Source organism: Aquila chrysaetos, chromosome 17, assembly GCF_900496995.4.
Source record: "Aquila chrysaetos chrysaetos chromosome 17, bAquChr1.4, whole genome shotgun sequence".
NCBI lineage: Eukaryota > Metazoa > Chordata > Aves > Accipitriformes > Accipitridae > Aquila > Aquila chrysaetos.
The window spans coordinates 20,423,687-20,442,367 of record NC_044020.1 but is presented as its reverse complement, the minus strand read 5'-3'; the positions used below and the strand labels follow the sequence as shown (position 1 = coordinate 20,442,367).

Here is an 18,681-nt window from a genome sequence, read left to right as displayed (position 1 = left end):
ACTCCAAAATTAAGATATTGAGCTTCAGTGAGATATATCAATCAAAATGTTCATCATTGCTTGTATGGTTTAATGTATAATTATTTTAAAGAACTGCTGTATATGAACTATGCTGTATCCCCACTGTAACCGCTGCCACAGGGTCAGCTGGTAATACGGTATTAATGACATGATTCAAAACACAATTGCTTTGTAATTACAGTCACTGTACTCCACAGGTCCGCTGGTTCTTCTGTTGCATAGGTCATGGTTAGGAGTGGACTAGGACTGAAAAGGAAACTATTTTTTTCATTTCCTTCTATGAAGATGATTCACTTTTTTCCCTGTGTTTTCAGGTTTAAACCTTCTGAACTCTCATGACAGCCAACAGAAGAGAAAATACAAACAAGGTATGTCGCTCTCTTTATTTTGTAGGGAAAGGCTTCATTTTTAGGCAGCCAAGCAGAAAAGAAAACCCAGGAGACGCTGCCTGATTAATAAGTCTGTGGGGGCTGGCAGGGAGTTCTGCAAGGTTGAAAGCAAACTTGGTGTAACCGTTGGCACTTGTTCCACATAGGAATAGTAAGTTCATTTTTGTGCGCTTCCTGATGCTTGCTCTGTGGTTGCGCGCTGATAGAAGGCAACGCTTCAACTTCCTGAATCCTCTAAATAAAGCATCCTTTCTATATAGATGTTTTCAAAGAAAGGCACATTGTACTTTCTGCTTTGGTCGAGTTTTTGTATTTCGCTCTTTGAATGAACAACTTTGGTCGTTAAACAGTTGGAAACTTATTTCAAAAGGCTTGAATGTATCGCAAGGAAAAATAGCTTCACTTGAATGGCTTGGAGCTGCTCTCAGAAGTTTATTTACATAGCTGTTGTATTGTGCCACAGTTTGAAGGGCGTCCAGGCTTCCTCTTTAATCTAAACTCTTTTTACTTAAATAATTAATTCACAAATAAATTCAGTTTTCATTATTTCTAAGTTGCTTTGTTTCAAGAGATTATTGTAGCAAACCAGAGATTATTTAAATACTTGAATTAATACATATATTTGCTCTTGTAAATTCAGATGTAGCGAACAGCAAGTCAGCCAGTCCCCGTCTGTGCATGCATGCCATAATGCGAATGAGTGTGCCTGGATAGTGAGGGTGCAAAGATCATATCCATGCCCTAGTGAAACCCCTAAAAGATCACTGGTGAGAGCTGTTCATTTTCAGGGCCACCTCTAATGTTGAGAAAAACGTGTTTCCCTCCAGTAGAAAGTCCTTTATCTAGGTGTTACGAATTTAGCTAGAATTTCCTGTTCCTATTAAGCCAGGTTGAATAAAGTGGGTAGGCCAGCACTGAATGCTTCATGTTCTGGTTTTCTCATTCTCAATCAAATAATGATGCTTATTTTGCATGATTCACTACACTCCTGCTTTATTATGTTACTAAATCACATTTATCTCTGTCAGGCCTCTTTTTCCCCAGGGTACTCCGGGGTTTTTTTTGTAACCGGATGCTTAATATTTTGTATGGCACCAATACCAACATGTTGTTTAAAACAACATCAGTAAAGAGTTAACTCCCACGATGAGAAAAAAGGCAAAATGAGTCCCCACAGCTATCTATCAAGAAATCATCTAGTACTCTGACGTTTGCTATAGGCAAAATAAAACAAAGCACTACCAGCAATAAATCAATTCTTGTGTGCGGGTATTGTCAAAATAAGCTGTTCTGGCGCTCTCTGATCCAACTTGTAGGCCAAGTAATGCCGTCTTTTATACATCCAAGTATTTTGAAATGCCATTGTGCTCAGGGAAGAGCTAGGCTGTCTCAAATATTAATATCCACAAGGTAATGGGCGTCTCCTGCTTGTGTGGGAAACTTCACTAGGTGCCTTTAAAAGCCAGGCCTTCCTCAAGTAAGCTGTTAATTGTGCATTGCTCGAGATGATAAGTATATTAAAAATATTCCAGCTACAGATGGGCTTTAAAATCAGAGTTGGATTTTAAATATCAAAATGTCTGGAATGGTCTGATCTCCACCCCCCCCCCCCCCCCCCCCCCTTAGAAAGGTGAGAAACAAGCCCAAGGCTTTGGGTCCAAACTTTCATATACTTGCATGCTTAAGCTCTGGGGTGCCTGCCTGAATTTTGGCCTGGTTCCATCTATATCTATTGTATTAAAACAGTTAAAGGCATTCTTCTCTTCCCCCTTTGCCCCTGCAGCTGGAATGCACTATCTTCTGCTCTCATGAAAACAAACATCAATGCTGCCTGTTGTATAAGCCTCTAACTGGTCTGGTTTGCTTCCACTGAAGCGGCCTGTATATCTGTAACTTCATACAAGAGGTAGGTTGTGTAGGTGCGGGATTAAAGTCTTTCCAATCAGAAAATTTTCAAATCCATAAAACCCCTCAACTTCTGTCAGGAGCCTCCCCTGTTTAGACAAGACGAGCAGGAAATTCAGACATCTTCCTAAGACATGAGGGGTGGAAAACGAGCAAGAATATGATGACGGCAGCCTATGTACTTGATGAGTTTTTTTGAGTCTGAGGTCAGTCCAATATTGTGTATTTTCACATCCGAAGTGGATGCTCAATGCTGCAATGGGGTGTTTCTATTGACCTCTCTGTGGATAAACTGCTTCTCTTCTATGCCTCAGCACCGGAATGAACATCAAAATCTAGGACGTAGAAATCGTGGTAAAATTCCCCTGTATTAAAATACTGCCACATACTTTTATATAGAGATCTAATTTTAGAATACCATTGCAAACATCACTAGCAATATTTTCTTTTCTGAAAATAAGAAATAGACTAGAAAGGAAAGTTGAATTAGAATGACTTCTTCACTTCTACAACATACAGAGTAGTATATGCACTGGGGCAGTCTGTCAGCACTAGCTGATGATTTCTGCATCTGGGTCCTGTTTTGTGGTGAAGCCTGTATTCCTAGCTTTGGAACAAAAGATTACCAGAGATAACTGATGGAAAACATATTCCAGTTATTGACTAAGCAGCCTCACCTTCACCCTGCAGCTAATTGCAAGGTTAAAAACTGTAGTAAAAATACCCATATTTATGAACCAATTTGGTTTATTTCTGCTCCAGATAAATGAAGCAATATTCCATTACCATCTCTGACCATGCTTTATTTTTTTCTATGTATACTTGTTATGACAAAATCTCTTTCATTTTAATTAAATTTTTTTAGATACTATCTTCATAAAACTAGCACTCAGAGAGGCACAATCATTATTTCTAACAGAAGAGGGTTAATGCTTGTTAAAAATGCTAGAGGAGCACTCATCACTACTTAAGTTTTCTGTCTGCAAGGAGAGGATCAGCAAGGGTTCCTCAGATCTGCTTTTCCAGGGCAATGTTCATACCAATTTAAAACCTGGCCTACAAAAGCGGGTAAGTGCTTGCTTATTTTCAGCGTACAAATAATCTGGTAACTTCAATGAGATTGTTGGACTGTTTCAACGAGACAGGTTTAAAATGAAGCATTCGCTTAAATACTTGACTGCCTTTGGGATTCGACCTTTAAATTTTTCACAAAAATGCTGATTTCATACCACTCATTTCTAGTTAATAGCTGTCACTGCTCGGAACTGGATTGAGATTTCCAGTTCATTTCATATAGATCACTAGAGAGCTAGGAGGTGGTAACAGCTTTCAGCTGCCGGCACGCTCCAGCCTGAGCCAAGATGAACAAGCCTAGAAACGAAGGAGAATGCAGCCTGTGCCTTGATTTCCCTTGGGGGGGAAAGAGGCAAAGACGACTGCAAGTGTAGGACTTCTATCAGTTCGAGCCTTGCCACACAGCAAGCGAATGCTAAATATTTTCTAAAGTGACCCGAATTAACCTCCTTGTAATGCCAAAGCACGCGGGCCCCTTTCGGTTGCCCACGCGCAGGCAGCGCTGTCAAGGGCGTAGCGGTGCTGCTTCCCTGCTGACAACCTACCGGGATGTCTCGGGTATCTGGCCCCAGTAACCTGTGTTTAGGCAACGGCGTTGAACCTTCCTGGCTGTGAATGGTCCCAAATGGGGATTTGCTCCCAGGCATACAAAGGACAGGCAGACTTGCTGCTCGGCCAAGTTCTGAAGTCTGTCCTCAGGAAAACTCCCACCGATCTAAGGCACGCCAGGATTTCATTTACTGCTGGGGAATGTGAAACCTCCTTGGCTAAAGTATCTTAATTAGGCTGTTAAAGCCTGGTATAAAGTGGCTGAGATAAACAGGGTCAGGAGGGCAAAGGATATTGTCAATACATTGTGAAGCCTTTGCTGCTCAGCCCTGGGTTCAAACTGTCCAGAACCACGTTTTCATGAAATAAAACGCCTGAACCCTCTGTGCGGTGGCTCCTGGGAGGGACCCCGGGTCGATGCTTTTCACTTGGTCGGCATGTGGGCAGGGAGCCTCAGCTTCTCTCCCTCTTCAGTGCCTTGTCCTACTCAGACTTTCAGTTTCTAATTCTGGTATGTTTTAATTTCGTCCGACTTTGGGATTTAATATGTGTGTTTGGGGCAGTTCAAAACACCTCTTTTTTGGTTTTCCTGTGCAAGGGGTGGTTCCAGAACAAGGGCTCTGGCACCTGTTCTCTTCGTATTTCTTTTCCAGAAATGTTTTAATAATTGTGGTTACTCTACCAAATTCTTTCAATTCAGTCTTCTAGAGTGTCAGATCAAGGGCCTGCGTATGTATGCATACATAACCAGAATGCAAGCACAGATCTTTGGTGGTGTCTTTATATCCTGGTGGGTACAAAAAAGAGACAAATCCAAAATATTCGCCATAAAAGAACAAAAGAGGGAACTCTAGAATGGTATAACAGTTTTTTCTGTACATCTTGATGGTAAAACTTTTTTTTGCTTTGAAGACTCAGCATTTCTGATGTCAAGAATTTATGCTCAGAGCAAGTGAGAAGGCTGCAAGCTGTAGATGTGGGAAATTAAATGCAAGTGTGAAACTCTTAGTTTATTACTCACTTCCACCAGTCTGCACATTCCTGCAACTAGAATCATATTCTTGCTGTTTAAGAGCTAGTATTTGATCAGGCTCTTAGACCTGGGTGAGTTGTTGTTTCTTTTTTTTTTTTTTTTTCAATCCAAACAATCTGTTGGAAAAATGCAATGTGTAACCAGTACTACTGCTGAGTTTGCCTGTAATTAGGAGAGCTGGGGAGGTAACATACAGCTGAAAAATTAGAAAAAGTGGAAATACTTTGATTCTTAAAACCGTTGGTGGAAATTACATTTTCGTCTAAAGAAGGCACAGTGTTTTTGAGAATAAGAACCCCACGCTGGCACTAGCCTTTCCTTTGAACTAAACACTTCCATCCACCGATGGACTTGTCGTTCCCTGGGCTGGTACTGGGTCTCGGGCAGCGAGCCGAAGCAGCGTGGATTTGCGCAGCCCCGTGTGAGCCCCTTTGGCCGCCCAGGTGTGGGCTGCCCCAGGTATGTCTCCGCGGCTTCCAGCGGGCTGGGGGGGGAGCTTGCAGCCCCCCGCTCTGGGGAGGCTGCGGTGTCCCCTCTTTCCTTGGCAGAAAAGTCTTCCAGAGCGCTCTGTAGTTCCAGGGTGGGTTTTTGTCAACTTGGTGGCAATTTTCTTATGGAAGTGTGCGCTGTGGGAATTCCTGCACGGGGTTGCAGCATGGTTTGCTTCTGATTTAAAAGAAAAAAAAAAAGAAGAATTTGTGGTTCCTAAAGTTTGTAAGCCACAGCATAGAGGGTGAGGCGGGCTGGCGATTAAACTAAGCGTAGCGGGACTCGAGGCCTCTTGGCAGAGGAGGCGGCAACGGGGAAGGGACGCCATCCCACCTGCCGCTTCGGCTCTTCCCTCTGCGCCCCTGACCCGCTGCTTCCCTCGGGCTCCGGCCCCAATCCCGCGCCCGAGGGCGGCGGGTTCCCCGCGGGCCGCAGGGGATTCCTGAGGAGTTTCACCGGGGTCTCCGCAGCACCTCTCCCGGCTGGCGCGGAAGCAAAGCCGGCCCGACCCGGAGGCCGAGGCACGGCCTGGCTGCGGGGGTTGCGACCCCCTGCCCGGGGGGTGGCGGCGGGGCGGGGCGGCCCCGGGAGGCGGAGGCGGGAGGCGGGCCGGGCCGGGCCGTGGCGGTGCGCGGAGGGCAGCGGCGCCGCGATCATGTCAGCCCGCGCCGCGCCGCAGGGGCCGCGCTGAGCGCCCGGCCCGGCCCGCCCTCGCCCCGCCGCCGCCGCGCCTCGTCTCTTCGGCCTCCCCCCGGAGCGGTTTGGTTTTATTTTATTTTTTTTTTTTTTGTTTTGAAGGGGAGGAGTGCGAAATCCGACTGAAAATGAGCCAAAATGTCTGAGAAAATGTCCAGCTTTCTGTACATCGGGGACATCGTGTCCCTGTACGCGGAGGGCTCTGTCAACGGGTTCATCAGCACGCTGGGGTGAGTGAGGGGCCGGGGCTGGGGGTAGCGGTGGGGGGGGGTGTGTGTGGCGGGCCGGGCCGGGCCGTGCCGTGCCCGCTGCGGGGTGCCGACCCGCGGGCAGCGCCGGCTGCAGCACAGGAAGCGGCCGGCGGCGGAGAGGGGAAAGTAGGAAGTGATGAGCGGGGGAGAAGGGAGGAATGAGAGAACTTCTCGCACAGGGCCGGGGTCGGCGGGGCCCGGACGGCGGCGGTACCGGCGGAACGGAGCGGGGCGGGCAGGCGGCGGCGGCGGCTCCGCGTGGGGCTGCACCGCGCTGCGCCCTCCCGGCTCGGCTCCTGCCGGGGCTGCGCCGCCGGGCCAGCCCAAACCGGAATACCCGGCGTTTGCCAGAACCCGCTCTGTGGAAGGAACCCTCTGCTGTACCCAAATGCGTTAATGTAGTCGTGATTTACAGCTAAGTTATTATTTTTTTGGGGGGGGGGGGAAGAGGGGGAGGAGAGCTTTATTTTATTGCACGTCTGAGAATTTTTGACAAAGACGTGAAGGACAAAACCTTTGCTTTCTTGCACGTCGTTGTAATCAGCTCGTTGAACGTGTCTCCCTTCACTTCTGGTTTGCGTTTGCCTGAAGCCTTATCTGCGGTTGCTAACGATCAGATATTTAGAATCAGATATTTAATTTCATGGGCATGCTTTTTCCATGAGCTCTGCTTTCACTTTGTGGAGTGGAAAGGCGTAGTTTAGCTGTGGCTGCTTCACTGAACTACTCCTGCTTGCTTGAGTTTTTTACTAACCTTGACTGCTTTAAATCACCTTTTTGGAATCCAGGACAGAAAATGACAGTGGATGATAGTAGGAATAAATTGATATCTTTCTTTAAACCATCACATCATTTGGTCCCGAGGGTGCAGTGGCACTTTCCCTCTGATGTTCATAGAGAGCTGCAGTAGTTTCACTGACTTTGCAGCATGTCCAAAGTAAGCATGTCCTTAAACCTTTGTCAATGGAAACATCTCCTGCACTGCACGAATTGTAGTGATCCAGTTGACAAGGCAGCTCAAGCTCTAGTTAAATATCAGTGTTATTTGCTGCTTAAATGTTAGCAGTACCTTCAGGATAACAGTTAAACTTGCTAAGGCAGATGCACTGCTAATTAACGTGTGCCTGGGTATCACTCCAGTGTGTTGTATTAGGTTCCCTGTGTTCTGAGATCTCTTCTGTGGGGGACTGTAGGGTGAAGTAAGGGCAGTATTAAAATGCAAACAGTGATCATCTAAGTTACTTGGTGTGGTACTGTTAACTGGAACAAAGCTGGCGTTCAAGGCCCTTTATATATTTTTTTTTTAATCTTATTATTGCTATCCTTGCTGTTCACTCATTTAATCTGTTGACAAGTGTTTTTCCATGGTTTGTTCCTCTATTTGCTAATTTTGCGCCTTCTCTGTCCGTGACTCTCTATTTTGTCTCACATCTCCTTTTGTTTCGCTGACTCTTGTCGTTTTAAATCCTGTCTGAAAATGTTTGCTTTCTGCAACTGTTAATGACTGGATATTGTTTCTTATTTTTGTAACCCCAGCATTTCTTTTTTGTTGGCATAACTTGTTGTTGAGTTATTTGGCTTTGTTGTTCTGTGTCATTGCTGTGTTCTCTTATCTGGGGGAAGCTAAATTTGCTGTACTTTTACTTTTCTTTATGTTGAGAAACGTTCCTCATTTCTGAGAACACCTGCTTGTCTACCGTCATAGACGTTTCTGCTGCGACTGGTGCTTGGTACAACTGTGTGTCACTTGAATACGTGTTGGCATTCCTGTGTTGCAGTCTTCAGACTGCTGATCCTCCCCTCTTCCCTTGGAGTTAGGTCAGGACATTTACCCCCAGTTTTACAGATGGGAAGCCAAGACCAAAGCTTGCCTAAGGCACATGGGAGCTCTTTACCAGAAGAAATAACTGAACTCAAGCCAACACCCTAACTAACACTCTGTCCAGGCTCTCTTTTACCCAGCTAACTCAGCTCAAGAAGATTACCTGGGATGAGACAGGACTCCTGTGTGTGTCTCTCCTTCAGCGGCAGGCCAGGAATTCAAGAATGCTGATGTAGCTCTGTTAGTTCTTCAATACAGCTTTTCTGTGCCCTGCTCCCTGCCATGGTAAAGGCAGCCACCGAGCCAGGAGGCTGGAATTGAGGAGCTGAAGGCCTTGAAGGAAATGTGAAGTCACCAGTGGAAAACTCCCATGTCTACTAAATGGGAATGCTGACCCCTCTGCTGGTGATACAAGAGCTTGGACTGAAATTTAAAATTGTGATGCCAAGTCATGTTATCTGTGCCAGCTATTGCAATTACTGCCTTTGGACCGGTTGCAGCAACACAAGAGGCAGAAAAAACAACTGTACTTTCAGGGAAAAAGTTTGCCCAGCTGCACATTTGGTGTCCAACCATTGCTAAACTCCTGCATCTTCTGTATTCCTGCAGGTTCTCTCTTTGCAAACATCTGAAAAGGGGTGGCCTTGTCTACCAGAGGTGCCTCTTGGTGAGGACAAAGTGGGGTAGGAGTGGGAATGATTGCTTGCTTGCTTAATTTGACTGATGTGGGTCCTTGTTTTATTGCTCTTGCCTGTATTGCTCAGGCTGCTCTTTTGAAAGGTGCTGGGCAAACGAACTTGTCGCTTACACTGTTGAGTCCATAGCGTAGTCTCATGCGGTTGCAAGAACTTGAAATCCAGCTCGGGTCTAGTGACTCTGCAGCAGGGAGAGAGTCCTGTTTATTTTAAGCTGTCAAAGTCTAATTGTTTCTTAAACAAAGCGTGAGTGAGGCCATTCTATAAATAAGATAAAAAAGCACACAGCACCTCTCCAAGCGGGGGAGGTCTGTCACGTCAGCGGACCTTATTCCTTGAAGAGTTGAATGAGCTCAACAGTTTAGTTTTGAGGGAGATTTCTAAGCAAAGGCTGTTTCATGGGCTTTAGGATATCTTTTGATCACGTGCTAGTGCAGAAATTTTCATGTGCTCAGTTTCCCCAGGAAACTTAAAGCCGACAGAAAGATGCAGCTGAGCTATTCAGATCAAGTGTAGGGTGAGGTTAATATCTACTATAAGCTGAGTGTGGAAATCTTCCTGTTGCGCAGTTTAGGAGGTCCTAACTTCCTTGTTTAGGAGATGGGGGATCCGTGCTTCTTGGCCCTGTGTCCAGGTGAGCGAGTTGAGTGGTGCTAGGTGAAGGCAGGAGTGCCCTTCCACCTCCCTCTACAAAAAGGGTTTGAGAATCGCTGGAACGATGAGATTCTGTAAATAGGACCCAAAAGGTTGGGGCACTTCTGTGAGCTAGAAGAAACCTGTGCTCCTGTCCTTGTCTCTGAACTGTTTCTCTACTATAAACAGCTGTTGGATGTGAGCGGGAGGGCTCTGCTTTCAGATTTGATCCTTCTTTTAGTCAGAAGAGGAAACTGAACCTCTCTTCCGCATCTGGGGTTAGCACTGTAGCGTGGGATGGGGGCAGGGACAGGGAGGTTGGGCAGCGCTGCTCCAAATTCTGCCTCCTGTATCCATGGGTTAAAAGAGAGCGGTTGTGCTCAGTTTTTGAAGAAGAGGGATAACCGCCTGTCTCCATGAGGATGTTCCAGGCTGTGGATCCCAAGGGGAGAGGGGCACCTCTGGGTAATGGTACAGGAGAGGGTTTTAGGGCTCAGCATTCTCCGTTGGCTGCTGCAGGTGTTTGGATACTTGAGGTACTGAGAGTCCAAGCAGTCCCCTGCTCTTTTTTTCTGCTTGGCTTTGGGCTTATTCTGGGTTTGGATGCTAAGGAGCTGATGATGTGTAATCTGGCTTTTCCAATCTCAAGGCTCTCTGAGCTTTCCCCATGCCCCTTCCTTTTTAAGAAGGAGAATGCTTTTGGATGTATAAACTGATAGTCTTGCAATTTAGTACAGAAAAGGAAATGTTTGGGAAAAGGAATTTACATCCACGGGTAGCTTTCTGCCATTTCAAGATATATTTGGTACTGGATTATGGAACTGTGCTAATAATGTGGGGTTTTTTTCCCATTTTTGAGCTTTTAGTGTGTTTTGGCTTCTGTGCAATTGGAGGTTTTACATCCCACAGGAGGCATGTGGCAGAGCTAGGCAATGAATCTAGGTATCTTAAATTGTCGCAGACCAGCATCTGAACCTTGAGACCACCTTCCCCAATATTTTGGCTGTAAATGTTGGCAATGATGCATGCTGGGAATTAGAGCTGCTATTAATCACCTATCGGTACAATGAGGGGAAGAAAGTATTCTCAGTGGGAGAGGCGGGGGAAAAAAGTAAGTAACAACAACGGCAACATCAGCTGTTGGAAAGTTTGACGATAGGCCTGTTAGTCACCATCAGTAGCTGCATACCTGTCTCACCTCCATAAACGCGCTTCTGTGCCATGGCAGCAAGAAACCTCATGGAACGTAATTAATGGAGCATGCAGTAGGAGCTGCCTGCTAGGTAATATATGGCCATGGGTGGTGAGGGGTGCTGAGACTTATTTCTAATTAGCAGCAGAAAGTGTGTTGTAGAGTATTTGGACTTGTTTTCTTGAGTTTAATGTTGATTTTTCTTGAACAACTTCTCTTAATTTGTGGAAGTGCTTGCCAGAACTTTCTTGCTTGCCAGAACTTTCTTATTTGAAATGAGTATCACAGTTTCATTCAGGCTCCTTCACGGGGCTTTCGTGCATTATTTGTCGTATCAAAGTTGGACTTCACACACAGATTGAGTCAGTCATGCTTTGTGAAGAGACAAGATTAAGTAGAAAGTGCTTATGGAACAGCATAAATCAAAATATTCCAAATACAACAAAGACTAAAATGTGGCATCTTGGTGGCCTCAGGAATGGTGCTAAGAGAAAAGATGCAGTGACTGATGATGCTTATAACACACCAATGTAGTATTTTCATCAATGCACTTATTTTTTTTTTTACACTTCTCTCCTACTGTCTGAAAATGTAAGCTATGGTTAAGGAATAGAGTGTATGTCCTTTGATTAATAGCAAATTTTTCTTCCTTGTGCCGGCTGACAAAATGTAATTAGTCAGGAAAGAATAAAAAGCCTGAAGAAAGTGAGAGTGGCATAACTAGAATTACTCATAATTTAATTCTGATACATATAGAAACAAATAATACCTAGAAGAGAGAAGGGAAGATGAATTTTGGCTTTCCTGTGGGCAGAAGTACTCATATGTTTTATTACCTAGGTACTTTATCCTCTGGACTGACAGTACGAATGAGATTTGACAGTTTTGATTGTGTATTTCTTAATTTTTTTTTTTTTAAATACTGTGTAGGATTAGCATTTTCAGAAATATGTTCTCTTGGTTGTCTTCTAATGCAAAAGCACTGGTCTGAATTCTGCAGCTACTTTGAATGTATGCTAATGTACACTTTTCAGCTATATGGTGTATTTCTTTTCTGTGATAACTTTCTTAAATGTAAGCTATATTATATGCATTATTAAATACCTTCATTGATCTTATAATAAATGCCACATAAGCAGAGATGTAGACATATAAATACAACTCTCTATGTTGCATACCTTGCAATTCAATACATATATCAAAGCTTATATCCTCTGTAATTATCCACTCACATTAGCAATTAGGCACCCCTCCAGCTTTGCCATTTATAACAAACTTATTTTCATGCTCGTTTCAAATTCTAACAACAGTGCTGTCTTTAAATAAACAATGAGACAAAGCTTTCCACAAAGCACCCTTATGGGAATGCAGCAAGTAATGAGCCCCGGAGGGGGTTTGTTTGTTTCAGAAGTTTTACTCGCACACAGAGCACAGCTAGGGTGTGAAGGAACATAGGATTAGACTTAATTACGGTATTATGATTTACGAGATTGTACGCTCAAATGTAATATCCTTGGTTCAAAGAGCTCATTATCAAGTAGAAGTGGAGAGAAAATTGGGGTTAGGGAAAGAACCAATTGATTTAATGCAAAAGTGAGTTTACCCGTAAGCTGTGTGCTAGTAATCGAAGTAAGGGAGGACTCAAATTTTGAATTGAGACAAGTGCGGTGGCTATTACAACTTCTGTAGTTCTCAGCTGGGCTATGGGTAATGTGGGGAGTAGTCAGGAAGGAGAGGGGAGGTTGTTTAACTTGCGTGACTTTAAGTCTGATTTAACTTCCTTTTACATAATGAGGAGATTAACTAAACATGGTTCTCGGACTCACTAGAAATCAAGGTTATCCTGTATTTTAAAAGTGCCACAGAAGAAAGAGTCAGATCAATCTTTGCCTTCCCCAGCTTGGAACATTGTCTCCTACGAAGCACGGGAACCTTTGCTTAGTCAGGCGTTTTACTGCATGGGGAGGTGTTTGAAACCTGCTGCCCTTTGCTGTTAATGGTACAGGCTGCTGCTGCTCGGCTGAAGTGTGCGCCTGCTTGTTGGGCAATAGCACAAAGCCATGTCCTCTGCACGTGTATTTAATGCACTTGAAGTCTGGTCTCTGCTTGCTGTGAAAGGTCTGTTACTTCTTGTACGAAAGGGAGACTGGTGAAGTTCGTATGACTTTGATATACTTGATTAGGGATATTTATGGGAAAAAATGGAGAAAGGAAAATGAACGGCGGTTAAGGATTTTACTTTTTTCCTTGTCTGTGTTGTGTTTTGTCACTTATTCAGAGATGCATTATTTTAGTTATATTAAAGACATAAAAACCCTTGACTGATTCTTTTAAACCTTCATTTATTATTCGTAAATCTGATTCCATCTGATTACTTGAATCAGTAGTTCCACCGCTGCGTAGATGTGTAGACACTTCCTGACATAGGTTCTGGTTTCAGCTGTTTATAATGATGCTAAACCTTGACTTTTTGGACCCAAGGTAGACACCTGTGTGGAAAGTTTCAAGTAAAATGGCATTTCTGAGAACAGGATAAGCAAAAATGCATCCGTGATCCCTGTTCAAAAACAACAAAAAAAGGGATCTTGCAGCTGTGTGTCGAGAGCCTCCCTGAGATGCAGCGCTGTCTCCAGACTCGCTTGTCCTTCTCTGCCCCTTTGGAAATTTGCCCATGTTTTGACAGCACTTGAGTTGAGGAAGGATTTCATTCAGACCCCTGCAACCGCATGGGCTGTCTTGGTACCTGCCTTTTGCTGGAGGGCAGTGGGTGTTACCTGGCAGGGGCAGCTTCTCCCCTCTGCTGGCACTGGGCACCAAGAGGTCCTAACCTGACCTGCAGCTGTGTGGGAGGTGAATCCCGGTTTCCAGGATTTCCAGCTTCCTTTCCTGGGGGCCACAGGAAAGCTTCAGTTGTCCAACTGCTTTGTGTTCCCTATCTCTGGAGAAGTAAAAATAATTTCTGTTTTTATTACCGCAGTTCACTTCAAATATGAAACAAACTTAAACCACGAAATTACATTCTAGCAAGTTAATGGTTTTGATTGCAAAATTGGAAACCCAGTTAAACAAGGAAACCAAAAGACAGAGGAAACACAGGCTTAAAATGTACTTGTTATTCCTGTCTTGTATTAGGTATCGCTTGAGGTTTTGAGGGGCTATTTTGGCTGTGGTAGCCAAAAGATTGTGTCAGGAGTAGTCTTGTTGTTTTTCCAACTGTCTTTCTGTGCCTGAATCTCTGTCTACCTCTTATGCTCATTTGTTTGCGGGTTTTGATTGCTATTGAATAGTAACAAAGCACGGTCCAAAGCATGTGATTTTAAAACAATTCTTATTTATTGCTTAATAATAAAGGAAAGAGGATCCTAAAGTGTTGACCAGGCTGGGCTGCCTGGGGCTGTCCGTGTGGGTGCTGCTGCACTGTCCTGCAGCATACCTGAGAATAAGCCACCCCTTCCAGAGCTCTTGCAGTGCTGGTTCTTCTGCTCAGGTTTACCTTTTGACTTAGCAAGCTAAGTGAATTGTTATTATAATATATGTTGCAGATTTTGCAAACATGCCTATAAGTGCTTTTTCCCCTCTTCCTGTTGCTCAGTAGCTTGCCTTCTGTGCCTCTAGTTTGGGGGGTCCTTTCACACTTGCGGGAACATTTTGGAATTTGGCAACTTGAGATGCTGCCTGCACTGAAGCTGCCCCAGCCCTTCGTGGGCTTCAGAGGTACGCCACATTGCCTGAGCAGCGTTTTCCTTGCCATTACTTCCGCTGGCTGATGAGTGACCACAGGGTTGCTGCCGGTTGCAGAAAAGAAAACAGGAAAACAGTCTCCCCTGTCCTTTCTGTGCTCCCTTGCCTGCCCCTGGAAGGTGAAGAGGAGAGGGGGGAGATGGGTGCAGGGGGGCGCGTTGGTGAATGTAGGGTGAGGCGGTAGAGAAATCGACAGAGCAAGGGTGCATGGAAAGAGGTATGTGTGATTGGTAGGGCAGTAACTGATGTGCGTGGTCTAAAAGGCAGCATGTGTTAGAAGGAAAGTAGGGCTGAAGAGGAACAGAAGAAGATGGACAGTTGCTGAGAGATCTGCAGTCCCCTGCTGACAGAAAATAGCTATGAAAGCTACAGGCAAACTGTCTTATTTCTTTTCAAATTACTCCACGTGGAAGAAATCAGCTTGTCAGTGGCACTGTTAGCTTTGATATTTCAAATGGTGGAGGTCTGTGCTAGGATGGTCTCAAAAAATTGAATAATTGATATTTTTTTCCCCAGGGTTTTTGGTGGTGTTTAGGAAAATGCATAATAATACTACCTTCTCCAAAAGAATGTCTGAGTTATATAGTCAGTTCATCAGAAAGAAATAGCAGTTTTAAGATTGCCTATTGTACCTTATGCAATTCTTTGTGTAAAATCACAACAGTCCTTACTGATGTGGTCCTGTACTATTGTTTGGAATGTATGGCTGACTTGTTAGGTGCATGTGATGCCCAATGCGTTTGTAACAACCGAGGTTATATGTAATGAATTGTGGTAATTTGGTAATCTTCTTATATAATAAATTTTGGACAGTTCGTTTGAAATGCCCCTTTAGGTTGTTGCTGCTATATGAGTGAAGGCATGGAGTTGAAATTTACATGAAATTACTTGGCAGAAGAAGGCTAGAAGAGCATATTGCAGTGTGGTTGTTATCACTTGACACTATAAGTTAAGCTTACTACAGCTCTTTTCGGTACAAAGAATTGATATTAAAACAGTAATCAAGTTTTTGTTCTTTGACCTCTGGCAGATAAAAATCAATGTCATTTAAAAAAAATCAACAAACAAACCCTGAAACAAGGCTTTTTATATGAATCTCAAAATACAGAAACTTGTTATGATCCAATGCTTGGACTTCTTATCTTGATTTTCTTTTAGAGACTTGTTTGAATTTCAAACAGCTTTTTTTTCCACTGCACTTGACACACACAAGTTAATCAATGTTGCAGGGGCAGCTGAAAGCATGCAGTCGCAGGATTAGGAAACAACTGCTTAAAGTCATGGTAAGCCGCAAATTTTTATACCTACTGCCCAAAGTTAAAAGACAGCAACCCAGTTCTTAGGGTTTTTCCTCTTTTCAGTTTAAACTTGTGCTGGTATTCCTGTGTGTGGAGCAGAGGCAGGTCATGCACAGGAGGCTCCAAGCCACCCAGCTGTCTGCTTGCCTTCTGAAGGTGCTTTGGATGAAAGCTGGAGGACCAGCAAGCACAAGCCGCCGAGGCATCCCCAGCCACTCCTGCAGGACGTGTTTCATTTCAGTGTGGGGAATTTTGCCTGGCTCCAGTGTGCATCTACATCCTGAATGCCTGTGAAATTTTGTGTAGTTGTATAATTTTGAGCACTGTGATGTGCAAAATTTAACTAGGCAGCTTTAGAGGGCAGCTAAGTTAAATGTGACCAGTATAGTTTTGTCCTGAGTCTCACAATACCTGACGTTATTTGTAAAGTCCCAACTCCGAGGACTCTTATGAATTTTGGATATCCTCAGCTTCTCCCTTGTGGATGTGGAGGAAGAGCTTGAAAACAGGAATGGTTACAAATGAAATGTGTAAGAAGTGCCCTGAGTTTAGTAGTAATTTTCTTCCACTAACTTAAAATCAGAGCATGTGCTTTGCAGGTGGGGGGGCTAACTAATGGTATGTGAGTACTTGAGAATGGAAACAGTGCTTTTTGCATGAGCTTGTTCTCACTTTAAAGTTAGCTGGGCATGCATTTCTGATGGGCTCCCCATTTGTTCCAGACAACTGAAACAGCAGTGTGCTTTGCTAAAATATTCTCAGTCTCCTTTTCAATCTAATAATTTTTTTATTGTTCAGAAAAAATAAAGAGAGGAAAAAAAGTAACGTATTGGGAAAGACTGGATATCAGTTTTGAAAACACTGAGCAGATCTTTGTACAGTTTTAAGTGGTGAAAAATGTTCAAATTTATCACTAAGCAAGTTCCATTCTTCCCATCAAAGAATAAAAGTTTTAAGGCTACCTAGAAAGTTTAAAAAACCCTATGCCTTCCTTTAAAAAGAACCCAACAAACTGCACTGAGAGAAAAAGGTTAACTGCCTGTTAGTAATATTTACTTTGATATCTTGGACAATTTCCGACTTAGGTTATTGCCTTTTGCCAAGCTAGACTCAATTTCAGCTGAATGCACCGTCCTCTCCTTGCCATCTGCTACTCATGAGGGTGCCAGTCTGTAGTCTTCACTTCTGTTCCACATTTGAAAAACAGGGCCCAGTGAGTTTAACTCTTTACACGGAGCTGAAACGTCAGGGTTAAGTGGAGAGTTTTGTGGAATTTCATTGTTCTAAAATGAGGTTTTACATCAGGCTTGCTGATGTAAAAATTGGGTATGGCAATGTCTGTAATGCTGCTTCTCAGGTTGAAGACAGAACTTAGTAAGTCAAGCTTTACTGTCAGACAGGTTTCATAAGTAATGAACTGATGTAATAAATATTTTGGATTTTAGTATTGATGTAAAAACAGTAAAGTTCACTATTTCAGTGAATACAGAAGTCCAGGTTTCAAATAAGATTTTCAGGTATCTTTGTAGATATCCTTACATATCATTGCTGTCACTGTAGCATGTTATTTATAAAGAATATTAGAATACAGAAAAAAATATTCCTTGCTTTTAAATGATAAAAGCGCAAAATAACATACAGAAAAATTAGTGGATTTTTTTTTGTTGGTGTGGAGATAATAGTTTATTTGTGTCAGGCTGTAGGTGACAGCTTGTTATATATCCTTTTACTCAGAAAAAGTAACTAACAAAATAGTGGCAAAGTTGCGTGACATTATTTCCTTTATAGGTGGTCTGAGATGTAGGTCCTACACAATTTGTAGACTTAAACTGCAACTATGTCATGAGGCAATTTTTTAAAAGAACCTGTCGGAGAGGGTCCAATTTAAGATTTCTACTTCCTTGGCTGGCTAGATCTTCGGGAGTACTAAAAGATAGATTAGGATTTGATCATGAAACCATTCAGAGGCAGGTATCTGGCTCTTCAGAGAGAGCACTGCTATGGACCCTGGGCAGCTGCAGGATTTGGGTTAGAGGTATGCTCAGTTTGTGTTAGCAATGACTTCTCTTGCAAAAACAAAACAAGGTCAGGACCTGGCAGGCAATAAGTCTTGTCTGTATTAACTTTTGTAGTTGAACAGGTTTTTCTGCCACTGAATGTAAGGACCAATTACTGTATTTCCCCCCCCCATGTAATATGTAGGATATAGTAAAACCATTACATGTAAAGTTCTGTTGTAACACCTTATTTGAAGCAATACTGTGCATTAGGCTGGCGGAGTCAAACTCCCGGTCCGTAGGACCGTTTAATCTGTTCCATTTCCTTTCCACGGCAGATTAAACTGTCTACTGTGATTAGGCTGCTCTTAATAGAATCATTTTACTTGAGTAGAGCTGGAAGCGGGACAGTGTTGGTTTGAGTTTTCAACAGCGGATCTAAAGTATGTTTAAAGGGAAATATTGTAATAAGGGATGGGACACAAGCAGAGGAGTGACTTGCACAAGGTTGTTGACAAGTTGTGGAATATAACTGAAGACTCCAAGTTCTGGGCCAATGCTCTTTTTACAAATGTTGATCTGGTAAGATGTTCAATGCTAAGTTGCATAAATTATTTTATATTGGTTTATCTCACGGTAAGCCTGGGAGTAAGCCAGTTGTGACAAAACTAGTTAGTTTATTAAAGTTTCCGTGTGTCAGATGTGGGTTTTTTTAAAGTATATATCTAAAGATGCAGAATTAAGTTTATTACAAGAAAACAAGTGTGCTGAAAAGAGTTTTACACTTGCTGGCATTATTGTCATGCTCATACATTGGGTGGAACTTCATTGACACTGGTAAGTATAATTACTGTTCTTGATTTGTAATGAAGGTGCGAGATAAAATCCTTCCTCCT

General features: G+C 43.4%; 1 protein-coding gene across 6 annotated transcripts in view; it reads left to right on the top strand.

The window, feature by feature from the left end:
- Positions 1-2,219: 2,219 nt before the first annotated feature.
- Positions 2,220-18,681, top strand: part of ITPR2 (inositol 1,4,5-trisphosphate receptor type 2) — a 273,890-nt gene continuing 257,428 nt past the window's right edge. For 3 of the 6 annotated variants that reach the window (XM_041118189.1, XM_041118188.1, XM_030040656.2), the window contains exons 1-2: positions 2,906-3,383; positions 6,259-6,386. In XM_041118189.1, the coding sequence (XP_040974123.1) occupies positions 6,295-6,386 (92 nt within the window). In that variant the 5' untranslated portion in view covers positions 2,906-3,383; positions 6,259-6,294. Of the gene's footprint in view, positions 2,317-2,900; positions 3,384-6,109; positions 6,387-18,681 lie in introns of those variants that run through there. The other 3 variants (XM_041118187.1, XM_041118193.1, XM_041118186.1) reach the window with 3 other exon arrangements.